At 37.7% G+C, this 14960-nt stretch overlaps 1 protein-coding gene across 1 annotated transcript in view; it reads right to left on the reverse strand.

Moving 5' to 3' along the window:
* The window catches only part of LOC134528443 (neurexin-4), a 51087-nt gene extending 36829 nt beyond the window's left edge, over positions 1–14258 (reverse strand). Inside the window, exons 1-3 of the mRNA XM_063362055.1 lie at positions 14118–14258; positions 11135–11230; positions 8598–8794 (exon numbers count right to left, since the gene is read on the reverse strand). Coding sequence (XP_063218125.1) covers positions 8598–8794; positions 11135–11230; positions 14118–14184 — 360 coding nt within the window. The 5' untranslated portion in view covers positions 14185–14258. The remainder of the gene's footprint in view (positions 1–8597; positions 8795–11134; positions 11231–14117) is intronic.
* Positions 14259–14960: the final 702 nt, after the last annotated feature.

Genomic DNA, 14960 nt, shown 5'->3' on the forward strand with positions numbered 1-14960 from the left:
GTTATTGACCCGACGTCTTTTATTTCTGGTAGTTAATTTAAAACAGTACATGGAATTTCACTCATCATTATGTGATAAATCTAGAAAAATTATCTTCAATGGAATAAGAATTACTTTTAAAGGATTTGCATGGGTCTGTTATTATTGCAGTCATATACTTACATTACGAGTTTCAGTAGTATTTTTACTGTTCATACTACAGATTCAATGCAGTTTTTAAATGGAATAATATAAATTATGTAGCAAGATAAAACAAACATGTTGCTAGGATGGGTTTTAAGAGGAAATCAAATTGGACAAGTGCAAACCAAGGCAGTGTGTGTTGATAATGCATAAAACTTGCATTATAAATATACACAGATAAATAAACTAATATAAGACTATTATGTAGCTTAGCATAAGCTTGATTTTAATCAATGTATATAGGTATATTTGAAATAAAATATGCATCACAAACTGCTCCACCTTGTAATAATATTATGTACAAGTGTTATAAAAAAAATTTTTTTAACCATACAATTTTAAAGTAGAGGCTCTAGGAAAATAAAGTGAATTGTAGCTCAAGTGAAAACTTGAGTATATCAGCTACTTTAATATGTAAAAATCTGTGTAACATTATTTATATGGTTGTAAAAATGTTATTTCTGAAGCCCTTCAAAACCTTTCACTTTTCTTACAATTTGCCATTTCCCAAGAGCCTCTACTGGGTCGTCTTCAAGTGCTCTCCCTCCCAGCCCCTTCATGTAGAGATTTAAGTAACATACTTATACTGTACTTACCTATTTTTTGAGTAAATTAGCATTTATAGCAGTTAAAGAATAAAAAAATTGACCTTGGAAAACCAACCCTAAAATAAGGCTCTATGTACATATCTTAAAGGCTGAACCAGTAATTATTGAGATCAGTAGCTTCTAGAAAATACGAGGGTTATTTTTTTTTCAACCTCCGATCGGCTGTAATAAAAAAAACGGGAATGAATTGGGAAATTATTTTAATGTCGGTACGACAAATGCCTTTATCTGCACGGTGATTATGTGGAAAAATAGAGTAAAGATGTACGTTTCTTTTGACATTAAAATAATTTCCCAATTCATTCCCGTTTTTTTATTACAGCCGATCTGAGGTTGAAAAAAAATAACCCTCGTAATATGAATTATAACTTAAATGATTGGTTGGTTCAGCAACATTAATAATGCTTAAAACCATGTTGAAATGGTTTTTCAAGTATTATTCACTGTGCTTACCTTACCTACACATTCTTTTCACTTGAATAGTATGTCTTTTTCAGATGTCACTTACATCCAAAATTACCTTGAAATTGATAATGTGCAATTTCCTTGCAAAAATAAAATCAACTAGTACTGATTTCCTAGAGTATGTGCTTTTTCACTAAAAAAAATTAATTAAAATGGTATTTTTGAGTACTTCTAACAAAAAAAAACAGTAAAGTATTTTAAAACTACTGTTCAAAATGGTCAACCACCAGTAATCTACTATAAATAATATCACAATGCCATTGGATAGAATCATCAAATTAAAACAGAGAAACTCAATAATGAAATTTTAGTTTTATATTAAATTTTCTTTAACAAAACCTACTGAAGAAAATTACATCTTAAGTGTTTAAATTATTAGTATAAATGGTGAAGCACATAGTTATTGTACAAAAGAAAGTGCATTTTTCGATTATTGAACATGATTTTCAATACAAAAAAAAATTTAAATAAGGGTAAACTACAGGCTGAAATCAATCATAATTGTTTCGATTAATGTTGCTTATCAATATTGTTGTTCGTAAAGAGCTACGATAACATTCTATTCTTAATGTATACAAACATCTGAAAAATAATATAACAAGAACTTCTCAAAGAAAATACACTTTATTCTGATATTTTACAGGTAAACTACATAACTCTGTGCATACAGCCAAATTCCAAAAAATTATTCCAGATGTCCATTGCCATGTATGCCACGTAAGAAACTGGCCTTTTCCCTAAGTTTTTTACTGACCCTGAACAAAAATGTCACATCATCCAAATGATCTATCACTTAAAAAATTTTGGTTTTTTTTGTCAACTTGCTACAATTCACATTTTTACAAACGTTATCCACTCGAGGCTGCCTCTATTATGCTGTCAAGGACTGCAATGAAAACTTTTGTTCTGCCCACCAAACTGTCAAACTGCGTCATCAACTGCCGGGATGGTTCAGTTTGAATCAAAGATGGCTTCTCACCAGCAGTCTATACATCTCTATGTCGTTGGTTTGTATGCATCTGACTGACGAACTGTTAGAGGAACAAAAACGGCACTACCTCGCCACTGTGTGTAAGGTGCAGCAGAGTGTAAGCAAAAGGTAGAGTGTTAGTCATTGCACAAAGTTAACAAGCAACAAAGCCAGAGTGTAACATGCACAGTGTGTTAGTTAGTCGATAACGTGCTGAAGTTAAATGACACACCAGTCACGGCTACCACAAACTACATTGCTTCTCACTATACTCAACATTCAGCATCATTATCACATGATGCCTTTTAAAGGTTAGCACTCGGGTTCAAATAATATCCATACATATTAACATTCAAAAAGTTTTTCACAATCACCATAAATACTGAATGAGGTTGAACAAGAATTTTGCTCAAAAAAATTTCAGTTGGTATCGCAAGATGTTTTGATAAGGACAATATAACTATGTATGTAACTTATAACATGGGCACTGGAAACCACTATTTGGCACTACAGAAATTGACATTATTCAAATTTTTTTACAATATCCAAGAATTGTTCCCCCTAACCCCTGCCCCACCAGAATATAGCCAATGTTTTAAATTTATGATTAACAAAAATTATGAATGATAGTTTTAATCATACAAACTGAAACCATCTGAAACAAACAAAGCAAAACTTCCAGGTTGACCGAAAGGTTATATACACCTGTACGGTCAGCATTAGCTGGACATGGGGAACATATAACGCTATGCCACATGTGCTGGCAATTACTGAAACTAATCTGAACCCACGCTGTTGGCATGTATCTCAATACAATATCGCGAGACACGTTAGTCCCAAAGCCGTGCCGCAGCCAAGGACGGAGCAGGTGCATAGAACCTTTCAGCCTGTCCCCGCTCGCCCCAAGTACCTCCGTCTCCCCCGTGGCGCTAACGTAACTGTTCCACCCTTCTCCGTCGCTGGAGTACTGCACTATGTACTCCGTGACAAACTCCAGCGTGCTCGCGCGTCCCTGCGTGGCGACCGAGTGCACCTGCTTCCTGCCGCGCAGGTTTACCGTGAGGGACTGATAGAACGTGCTCTCCTCGGGCGTCCACGCTAGGTCGCCTGCGCACACAGAGCAGCTACTGACAGGCGGAAGAGAGAGAGAGTGTTAGACAGCAACCGACAACCACGCATGCACTGCACCACCGTGCTATCGCCCCAACAAGTTTGAAAGCCTCTCTGAGCTGGTCCTGCTCCCCACCCTGTGACTGCTGCGAGTCAGACAGTCGCCACCCACCAGGGCCTGATTAACCCTCAGGCTAATTAGGCTGCAGCCTAGAGTGCGAGGATCGAAATCGTGTCTTCGCACGCACTATTAATCCAGCATCATTGCATCTAACCTACATATTTCAACTAGACCGAGACAAAACACTAAAACTAAATGTGTCGTGAACTGAAAAAGCTCGAGACTCCCCGATTTCAACAATAAATTTTGAAATTTTAAAACGCGCGCCTAAAGCAAACACCTGACGGGGGGCGCGTCCTCATAATTAGCCCAGGGCGGTCAGAACTCTTGATCAGTCGCTGCCACCCGCAGCCGTACTTGCCCAGGTAAGTACTGGCATGGTACACCTCAAGAGAGGCATGAGCACATACGTCCACTTGTTTGCTGGAGACAGCTAAGGAGCAGGGCTTCAAAAGTGTTCGTTTAAAAGCAAGGCAACTATTTCGGAACTTTTCGAGGTCACTTCATAGAAACCTATTAAAAATTCCCCCCCCCCCCCCCCCCCTTCAAAACCTGTGTTATTTTAACATTGAAGCAACTGCAGCAATTTTCAATACAGTACAATAATTAAGTTCAGAACTAGCAGATAACCAATTCATTAAGAATGAACCTTTGCAAGGCCAAATACAAACAGCTTACAAAATTAAAAATAATGTGTCAACATACAAAGTATTTATTTTTGTAAGCACTATTTATTTTTTATGCCTTAACAGAAATTAACTAGAAAAGGCTGATAAACAAACACATCTTCGGTAAGTAAAATTTATAAAGTTCTATATTATTTTTTGTAAAACAAAATGAGCTAATGCAGTACCTTTTTTATTTTATTTTAAAAGTTATTGTTAATATTTTTAAAAATTTGGAAAATAATAATTTTTTTTTTGTTAATGCTACCCACAATTTTCACCAAAAAACATTTTTGTTATTTACCATCTTCATTGCTGTAAATGAGAGCTCAAAATACCACAATGTTAGTTCCTGCACGGGCATGTTTTAGTTGTTAGTGAATCACACAAAATAAGCAACATGTTTTAGTTGTTAGTGAATCACAAAATAAGCAAAGCAAAGGAAGCACCGTCACACAGGAACAGGAATGCAACTATCGCTCGCATCGACTTCTTCGGACATCAGCCAGTGCTGCATCGCCTCACTCCCTCACGTGCGGTGGTTACCGAGCTGTGCGACAGCCGGGAAGTGAAACTACCACAGAACACTTCAGCTCAGCAATACTTCAGTACTCAAAATGTTTTATTACTGTCCTGTTAATTTCTAGAAATTTTGTTAGGGAGCTGGTTACGAACAACATGCCACAACAAACCCCGCTCGTGTTCGCAACGGAATAACGAGTGACTTTCAGGATTATTCTAGTAACCGTATTTGCAACATGGACAATTTTTGTTTTCTACTACAGTGTCTCTCTCGCTTACTTTGCAGTACAAAGTAAAGGATGCCCTCTGTCGCCAGGTTGATACCACCGGCTTATTGACAGTAAATAAATTATTTTGTGTGCCACAGTCAATTATGATACTTTTATTTTACTATTTGTTATTTATATAAGACCACAAAAAAAGTGTCTACTGAATGTATTATTAATTAATGATAAAAAAATTGTTGACAAAATAAACTGAAACCCAGATGGTGTGTTTCAGATACGTCTCCTTAGAAATATAACTTGAATATTTTCAGATAATGCTCTTGGTGAAACACAACAAGAAAAGTATATTTTAATTACTTATTCTACTTTTTTTCCTTTTGAAATAAAATGTTTCAGATACTTTTTAAAACATGTTTTTTGCCTTATAGAGCGGAACAAGGACAGCAGTAATGCCAGAAATGCCCATTAAAGTGAACAAATACTAAGAATGAGAGAAACTATAGCACAGTATACAGCATGCCACATTTACTACTGTGACTTATCTGTCATTATGTCTCACAATTATGCAGATATAATATTTTAGAAGATTAACCTACCTTGCACAGAGGAATATGCTACTCGAGAAATGTAATAAAAGCATTGGCTATGGTTGACCAATCACGAGCCTCGCCATGCACAGCCACCAACAGGTGCTGTTACTTACCTTATGCACTACCTTTCCCCAATGCCCCTCAATGCAGAACACCTAAATTTAAATTATCAAACCTACTCTGTTAGCATTCCACTACGGGTTTGCTGACAATCCCATGATAAAATGTTCATGAATGGTCAAAAACTACTTGGATCCTGGCTAAGCACAACCCACGTGAAGGCTAAAAGACCTTATGTTATAAACACAAAATTGGCAAAACAAACATAATTATCAATGGCTGACTGTTCTTAGGATAGTGTGAACAATTGAAAGTTTCACATTATGTGCAACAAAAATTCTAACGATACAAATTATAAAATTTACCTATTTGTCTCGATAATAATAGTAAGTACACCTATCGATAGTTTATTCTCCTAAGATAACTATTCACAATCTTGCTTCAAGGATGTTTTCTTGTTTTGTCACAATGAACAAACTTCATTTCGCACATTAAACATATGATAATCACAATTTATACTTTGCTTCAAACTGTTTTAATTTAACTAAACACATAGTTATAAAATATTTTGTATCACTTCTTTAAAACATGTATTCAACTAGTCAAAACAAACAAAAAACTATCTTGAAAGAAAAAAAAAACATGTATCACATTAAATTTTATAATTCATGGAGAAACAAAACATTACGATGTAAAGTTTCATAATTGTTTTGGAATTGCTGGAAATGCATATTTAACATAAGGGCATTCATGAGACCAAGGTAAAGAGAACATAAAGCACAGACTGGCACCTGACTCTACAAAACAAACAAAACTGTTAACATCTGCCATAAATTAAAGAGATATAAATTACTTTACGTAATTATATGAACAGAGAATAGATTTAATGGAGGTGAGAAGACAGTTGATACTGTCTAACAGAATATGTGTGTGATGTTTTAAACTGCAGTGTTGCAAGTGAATCATGTACACAATTATCACAATCCTACAACGTCCCCACCTGACGAGGACAAACAAAGCTGTCCGGAGCGCAGGTACTATTTGAGTACACACGACAATCCTGAAAGTGTAATTTACACCTCAAGTTAAAAACACAAGAGATACAAAGTACCCACACTATTCGACTAGTACACTCATATTTTAATATCGGAATAGATAAAATGATTTCCAGCCAGACCTCTTGTCATGGGGAGTTAAAGTCAACATAGGACCATCTGTGTAGAAAATAAATGTGTCTGTTTATAGCTCCGAAATGAATTACTAAGGGAAATCATAAAACCTGACTTAATGGTGAATCTGCTGACCGCCAACTCGCCATGCAATTCCAAGGTCCCGGCCTGTAACCTGCATAGCAATGAGATTGCCATGCCCTCAAATAATGAATGTAGAGTATCAAAGTATACTGAAGAGAATGTGTGCTGTAACTCCACACTTTATGTACTAAACCTACTTGGACATCAAAAAACTGCAACTAACATACACAAGTTATACACATGCACAAGAATGTTTTACTGTTGCACACCACCAAATTTTTTAATCACTCATGCAATAGAAGAGATAGCTCGTGCTGACCTATGTGAATAACTACCACATATACAAACAATTGATTAACATTTAAATTCATGCTTCAAGAAATATATATTATTTAGTTTGCATCTTGACAGCGAGGTCATCGAAGGTGAAAAACACGACAAATCGAGGAAGGAAACTGCAGTGACGTGTGGCACTGAACCATCACAACATCGGCATCACGTGATTTCGGAAATCACGGGAAAACAGAAATCAGGACGGTCTGCCGAGATTGTAAACAGGGAGGTTAACAGGAGCTGCACCGCTGCTCGGGTGTGAAGATAATGGAATATTATTAGGCACCAATGTCTTTCATAAAGTGTATTTTTTCCGTTGAAATCATTCTACGGTGTTAAATCTTGCAAATCTTAAGCCAGATTTTCCATCTTTAAATTACTGCCGTAATCCTGTATCGAGTCAGGCTCTCCAACCGCTCAAATCATGTGACTATTCTATGAAACGTGCTTCAAGAGACTAGAGAGCCAGACTCCACAAAAATTCGGACAGCAAATAAAAGATTGTTAACCTGGCTCGACGTAGGAAGTCCTTAAACCTATTTCGAAAAGGACTACCCTACAAATGAAAAAACTATTGCCGTCGTCAACTACCACTGACGAACCCAATGTGTTATGTCTCTCTCGTATGCGCAGGTGGCTGTTTCAACTCCACGCATTACTTCAAAACCAAAACCCGGCACAAATAACAGGAAAAGACTCCTGGAGACAACAGTACGGCACATACTCCCATCATTAACAACTAAACAAGCATGAAAAACAAACACTGATACTCATCTGCCAATAGGTTTTACTTTACTGTATACCACATTTATGTTCAAAGAAGAATTCACAAAAATTAGGAGTTTCAACAAGCAGAAATCATTAAATAATCAAGCTTTTCAAGCATCCAAAATTTTTTTATAAATTATGACCCAGGTTAAACTGTTCGTGGCGTGACATAAAGAGGTCAAATATAAATAAAGTCAGTAGTTTAACGAGGTACCCAACTGAATTTTGAGGAATCTTAACCCATACGGCCATACCTCATGAGAAAATCAATTTGTAAATGTTATGCAGACTAAGTATTGAATTTGGCTGTAGATAAATAAATCATTTTAAGTTCTTATAAAATACAACACGAGAAACGTATTTTAAATTTACTATGTGGTTGTCATACAAATTTCCACTTTTTCTCTTAACCTAGAAGTACACTCATTGCAAGTGAAAAGGATTTTGCAATCCAAAGAAATACTTTCAAGAAACATTCTAGGTGAAACCATACTTTTTCATCCTAGTTTTAAAAATAGTTTTGATGCCAATTAAATGTATGCTAAAAAAAAAGGTTGAAGCTTACTTTTTCTTGGCTTCAATAGCTAAATTGAGAGTAAAAAACTCTCCACAAAATATTATGGTGCCAATAGCAAAGATGCCCTCGAAGCTGAATTGTGGACACTTGGACGCTCTCAGGCAGAAACAAGGTCTGGGACATGCAAGTAGCAGCGAGCACTCACCTTGGTGTCGCCTCCCGCCTCCTTGAAATCAGCGTAATCAAGTCCGTTTGTGCCGTAACTGATACCATACTCCATGACAAACTCGGAGGAGTGGGGGCGGCCTTGTGTGGAGATCATGGTCACATTCATGACCTGCCCCAAGTCAACTATCAGATACTGCTCGAAATCCGAGCTCAGGGCGGTCCATGCATTGCCACCTGGATACCAGAGAGGACGGTACAGGACGGTACAGGCAGGCACGACAAACATGCTGGCAGGTCGCTAGTCACTACGCACGTACGTACAGGCCACGTGGTGCGGTTACACAGAGATGAAACATTCAAGCGAAATCGTTAATTAAAATAAAAATTTTCAAGTCGTACTTCTCAATTTTCATAGAAAACTGTTATGTTTGTTTAAGTAATCATACCAAACTCAAAATTATAATTCTTCCTGCCAAAACAGACATGTTTCATCTTTTGATAACCATATACTCCGAAGTACACTCTAATTTAAAGCTTTAAATAAACAATGTTGCAAAAATTGAAACTGAAACAAACAATAACCAGGCATCCTGTACAAAAATGCGGTATTTTGAGCACTACAAGCTATGCACAACATTAATTACGACTACATAGGGTTTGATGTTAATTGAGCACTTTACTAATAAATCCTAGCTTGCAGATACATGCAACCCAACCTAACACTGCTCTTATGAGCACTGTCACGATACCCGCACTTTCAGGACGGAAGTTAAGCCTCATAATGAATGGCAATGGTGTCCTGTGATTACCACTGGACTTCACAAGTATCAACCAAATTAACAAAATACCTATTTTTAAAATGATACAATAATTAAGACCACAAAACAAAACCTGACATGTAAGTCAGTGACTGCTGCAATGTCAGCATGGAGGCCATTGTTTCTAATCTGAACAACGAACCGTTTGCTGATGAGCAGTCCGTGTGTCCAAGCTACAAGGTGATGCTTGATTTGACTGGTGGCCAATAAGACTGGCTTTATCTTCTTCCAAAACAATAACAATTTTGAAAAAAAAAAAAACTATGAATGTACATATTATATATTAATGTTTCGGCTAGTTTCCACGCTTGGTGCACAAGAATTTCACCGGAGCCGCACAAACACGTCCATTCAGGCACGAACCAAACAGGGTTCTACTGCTGCGGCAGAAACTATGGACTAAGAAAGGATTTCAAAACTGCTTAATTAACACCAATAATTACATATTTTTTAAATAGAAATATAATTACAACAAACAGCAGAGGAATAAAAAAGCAATACTGGGCAGCGAATGACACCTGACTACTCACCAGTCCCAGGACTCCCGGGCAGTGTCCACGAGTGCTGGAAACACTCACGACACCTGTGCCTAGCTCAACCATGCCAGAGTCTAGTTGCCCGACATAGCCACTCTGCTAGTAATAGCTTTATTCACACAAAAAAATAATAATTTAAAGTGTTAGGGGGAAAGTGAAGGAAACAAATTTATATATATACATATATTTTTTTAATTTATGAAACCCATCATGTATTCAACAAAGCCACGTCCACACATACTAACACAAAGTGTAACAACCAACTCATAATTTTTATAGACACTGCCGTGTCCACATGCTGTCGAACCCAGGGACGGAGCTAGTGAGAGGCGTGAGGGCAGCCTTCCGGGGTGCGGGATGGACCGACAACATTTTTGTGGACTATAAAAAGTGTCAATTAAAAGGCAAATAGAAAAAAAAGAAACCAACATTTTGATTTTACTCATTATCAAAAATCATGTTTTCAATGGAGATCTTTATTATTCAGTTTCTAGGGTTTGTACAGGATACAAAACCAATTATGCATGCTGCATTTAATGCTTGAAGGAGGGGAGGGGGATGGTAATCACAATTCCTCCCCCGGGCGAAGGAGAGTCTAGGTCCGTCCCATCAACCCTCCTCATTGAGCGTTTTTGGCTGCAATTGGTCGGTAAAAACAAATTTCCACCAGCTGCTTGGCGGTGCAGTTCGGAGGCAGCACCCGGCCGCACTTACAGAGGTGACTCCGGGACCCGTTACGAGACCTCGTGCGTTGATAGGGTTCGCTCATCAGCAGTTAATAAATACAGATAAATAACATGTTTTGATACGAAAAGAAGGTAACTTAACTCTATTCTGTTTGCCTTCACCATGCAAACTATGTCACAGGTGACATTCTATTGCTAACACGTTCCTTTTACATCTCAGGCATCAAATGAGTCAAGATGTGAACTGGGTCAATTCCGAACATTTATTAAACACTAAGTTATGTATGGGTTTTCAATTACTTATAATTTTTTTTTATTTCCATTAAATTCCCATTAGTATGAATTTCAGCAAAATATGAAGTAATGAATATCAAAGACCTAATATTAAAAAATACAAATGCCTATGCTTGCAATATTAGTATATGTATAAGTTACCAACTTTCTGTCTATGTTAGGAGCTCAGGCATTGATGCATCACTATCGGTAACTCGCCACAGGTGGTTTCCACTGGACAGCCTCCGGACAGGCACTTACCGTAAAGCCTGGCGTTCTCTGGGCCGCGCTCCGGGCGCGCAGACGTGGCCGTCAGCTGTGCCCGGTCCAGGAGAGGCTCGTTGCACTCGTACTCGTCTGCAACACGGCCGTCACACTCCGCCCAGACGTCCAGGTACCGCTACCACAGATCTTTGTGCGCATGGCTACTCTTTCTACCAGTCCTATATACTCATATCTTTCCAAGGATACCAACCTTCACATTGTATCGTTTTCCTTCTGCTCAACCTGCTGTAAAATTTAACCCCCCCCCACAATTTTATTTCTTAAGTTCCCTCCTCTTTCCGCATCTCCCCTCCTTGAACTTACCCTCTCACAAAACAAAATTCCACAGCCACTGCCCCCCATGGTTTACACCCAACTGCCCAAACTCCCGTCCCACTACCTGCTAGTGATTCCCCCTACCCGTCACACATTTAGCATCCAACTTACCTTTCTCCTCGTTTCTAGTACTATTTTTCTTATCCGCTGCTTTGCTAAGCCACATTCCTAATGTACCCATTCTTTGTTCTCAAAACTTTCTACCCCCTCCATCACTCCTCCACAAGCGAGGTGAAACCATTCGTTGCATTCATTGTACTGGATGCCACTGTCCCTCCTCCTCCAAACTGCCATAACCCTTACATGTCTCCTTCCCACACATCGCTAACCTCACCACTCACATGCTTTACCACCGAGCTAAGCCCGACTTTCACGCACTTCCAATCTGTTCGCATATGGTATTCTTTATAAGCATTACTACAGGATTCCTGGTAATTGTTCTGTATCACATATCCAAGTTTATCCCTTGTTCCTTATGGCATGAATCTGCAGAATTGATCCTGTGGTACATGATGCTTGCTGTTTTAATTCAGTACATTAAGAGATCCTGGACATAACAAAAATATTACAATACAAACATGTTAGAAAGTAGAAAAAAAATTCATTTTCGGATTTTTATTTCATCTGATAATACAGTCACAATTCATTATAACATCACAATTTTTTCCATATTCAAGATCTCTTAGTGAACTAAATTAAAACAGCAAGCATCATGTACCACATGATCAATCATAAAGGATCATGCCATCAAGATCAAGGGATAAACTTGGACATGTGAAACAGAACAATTACCGGATTCTTCACTCCTGATACACATTTCCTGAGTTCCTGTCACTATACTATTTATATATATTTAAATTGAACTCCGACACGCAGCTACATGCACTGTTACAACCACCGCCGCCATCACATTGACGACAGTCGTCGTGCCCTTCTAGATGTAGAGGCCGTACCTGTCCGACGTGGGTCTAAGGGAGGCATGTTCCCCTAGTGCACCATCTGTAAAGTGCTACGATCAGGGACGCACCCTCGTGCGCCCTGGCACGTCCGCAGACAGTAATGTGTTTGTAAATATTTATACTTTCTATCTGGTAATTGTAGTGTCATCATGTACATTTTAATTAATCACCAGCATCCACGTTGTATATAATTTGTAACTTAATAGAACTCTCAATTCCTAAATCTTGTCTACATTTGTACAAATAATTAACTTGACATTTAATTCTTAACTAATTAATTTGTGTTTACGTTTTGTCATTTAACTTTCATTTATTTATAATGTTGTTTTCTTAAATAATTATGTAATTTCTTTCAAGTGCTATGCTTAGGAAATGTAAACCGCAACCTGGCCCGCCGCGAGATGAGTCTCTCCCATGCTGGCCTATTTCCCCTTCCCCTCCTCCACGGCGCGCGGATGGGCGGAGGCGGCAGTGGCTAGCCTGACTCGGAGCCGAGCAGACGTGGGCTCGCTCCACTCAGCTTGAGACGCGTGCAGTACGGAATCGTTTCTCGCTACCAGTATAATTTGTTACGGGACTGCCTCTGCAGTATGTCAGGCCGCGTCAGCATTACTTTGCACGTCTGAACTTTCATCGCCAGTACGTTTCGTCAGAATTAGTTTGCGCTGCTGACCGTTCTTAGCCAATACGTTTCGTCACAGGACTGCCTCCGCAGTCATATCGAGTCACGCTCCAGCTGTTAACAGTTTGTTTCCGGGAGTCCGGGTCGCGGCGGGGGAGGACGCTCGTTTCGCAATGCGTCAGCCAGGTTGCGATAGGGCTTCGATGGAATAAAGGAGCTCGTGAAAACAGACGACGACTTCTCCTTGCAGCCTCCTACATTTCCTTCTACCTACGCAAATTTCCCTCCCGATCCCAGGTGTCAAGGTCCCGGCCATGTTGGCCTGAACTCCACCTCTCTCCAACTGGAGCTACGTGGGCAAATCAGGGCGAGTGTCAGGACAATTCGCAACAGGGACTTAGGGACCGCAGGCCGAGGGACGTCAACATATTGTGATTACTGCTCCCTTATATTATGTTATCTTTAAATTTCAAGGTGTATAAATTTATAATACAGGAAAATAAGACTTTTCGCATCAAAAAGTAAAAAATATAATTCATTCTGTATTATCGAAATTAGTAAGATAAAAACTCGAACAGTATTTATTGGATTTGTATTTTATTTTTATTGAAATATCTCACCAGGGTGTTTAGAAATCAGGTAACACAAAATTGTCATTGTGCCTCATATTATGCGCTTGAATTTTCGTCAGCCTAAAAACACAATTATACTGTTATGATTAAAATAAAGGAATCTTGCTGAAATAGGACCAATAATCAATATTTTATTATTTCGTTATCCTTTCTACACGAAATCCTAAAATACAATTAACATTTTCAATACCAAATCTACATGTCTATAAATACTTTTTTGTAGATAGTCAATAATTCAATACTAAAAAAACGGGAAACTAATAGTCTTAACTTAATAAATTCAGAACGGTATAAAAATAATTTTGATCACACAACTGGTTTCCCAGGGCAACGCCGTGCTAGAAACCTTGTCATAACGGCTTTCATCAACATAACTTGGTCATTCAAAACTGAAGGCCACCAGAAAAAACACAAGTAAGGATTTTACTTACACAGTCCACATACATTACAAACGACTGTAAAAATATACAACACACAAAAACTATACGATAAACTCATTCTTCAAAATTTTCATTCGCTCGAGATGAAATGTCTATGCGTCAACTCAACAAAACCCAGCCCAAAATGTTTATTAATATCGATAGTTGAATCATACTATCGATACACTGAAAGGTTGTTCCTAAGTACAACACAGAAAATGAGAATAACAGATATATTAAAAAAATTAAAAACAATTTTAAATATTTTTAAAAATTTGTCTTAATAAAAATTCTACACTTGCAAAAATTAAAAATTCTAGAGGTATAATTGTTTTAAGTAAAATTAAAATTTTCACAAATTTAAATATCCATATAAAAAATAAATTAAATATTTAAAAAAACGTTCAAAAATTAACACAATGAATTAGAGAAATATTATTATTATTATATATATATCTATATTGTAGGGCTACTTCTACTTAGACTCCACTTGGGTCGCCAGTTTATTCTGTAGGGTGACAACAGTAGTTTAAGACCCTACACACTAAAACGTTGGGCTGTGTTAAAACTGTGTAACAAATTTTGTTTTACTTGTGTGACTCTCCACTGGTAATTCTGACATCAGGTAGGCCACAGTTAGGTGTTATTTAGTTGGGTACAAACATATATAAACATACACTGGGGTAGATGAAACTACAAATAACATGACACAACACTTTGAATATAAAATATATAATTATTTATTTCAAATGTAAAAACGATTTTAAAATTTTACTCTTATTAATATATTTAATTTGATTACTAGCGGAGAGGGGGGCACATGTGGACATGGGGTAGTTGTGGACAGTTCAGATT

This window comes from Bacillus rossius, chromosome 1 (assembly GCF_032445375.1).
Source record: "Bacillus rossius redtenbacheri isolate Brsri chromosome 1, Brsri_v3, whole genome shotgun sequence".
NCBI classification, from domain to species: Eukaryota; Metazoa; Arthropoda; class Insecta; order Phasmatodea; family Bacillidae; genus Bacillus; species Bacillus rossius.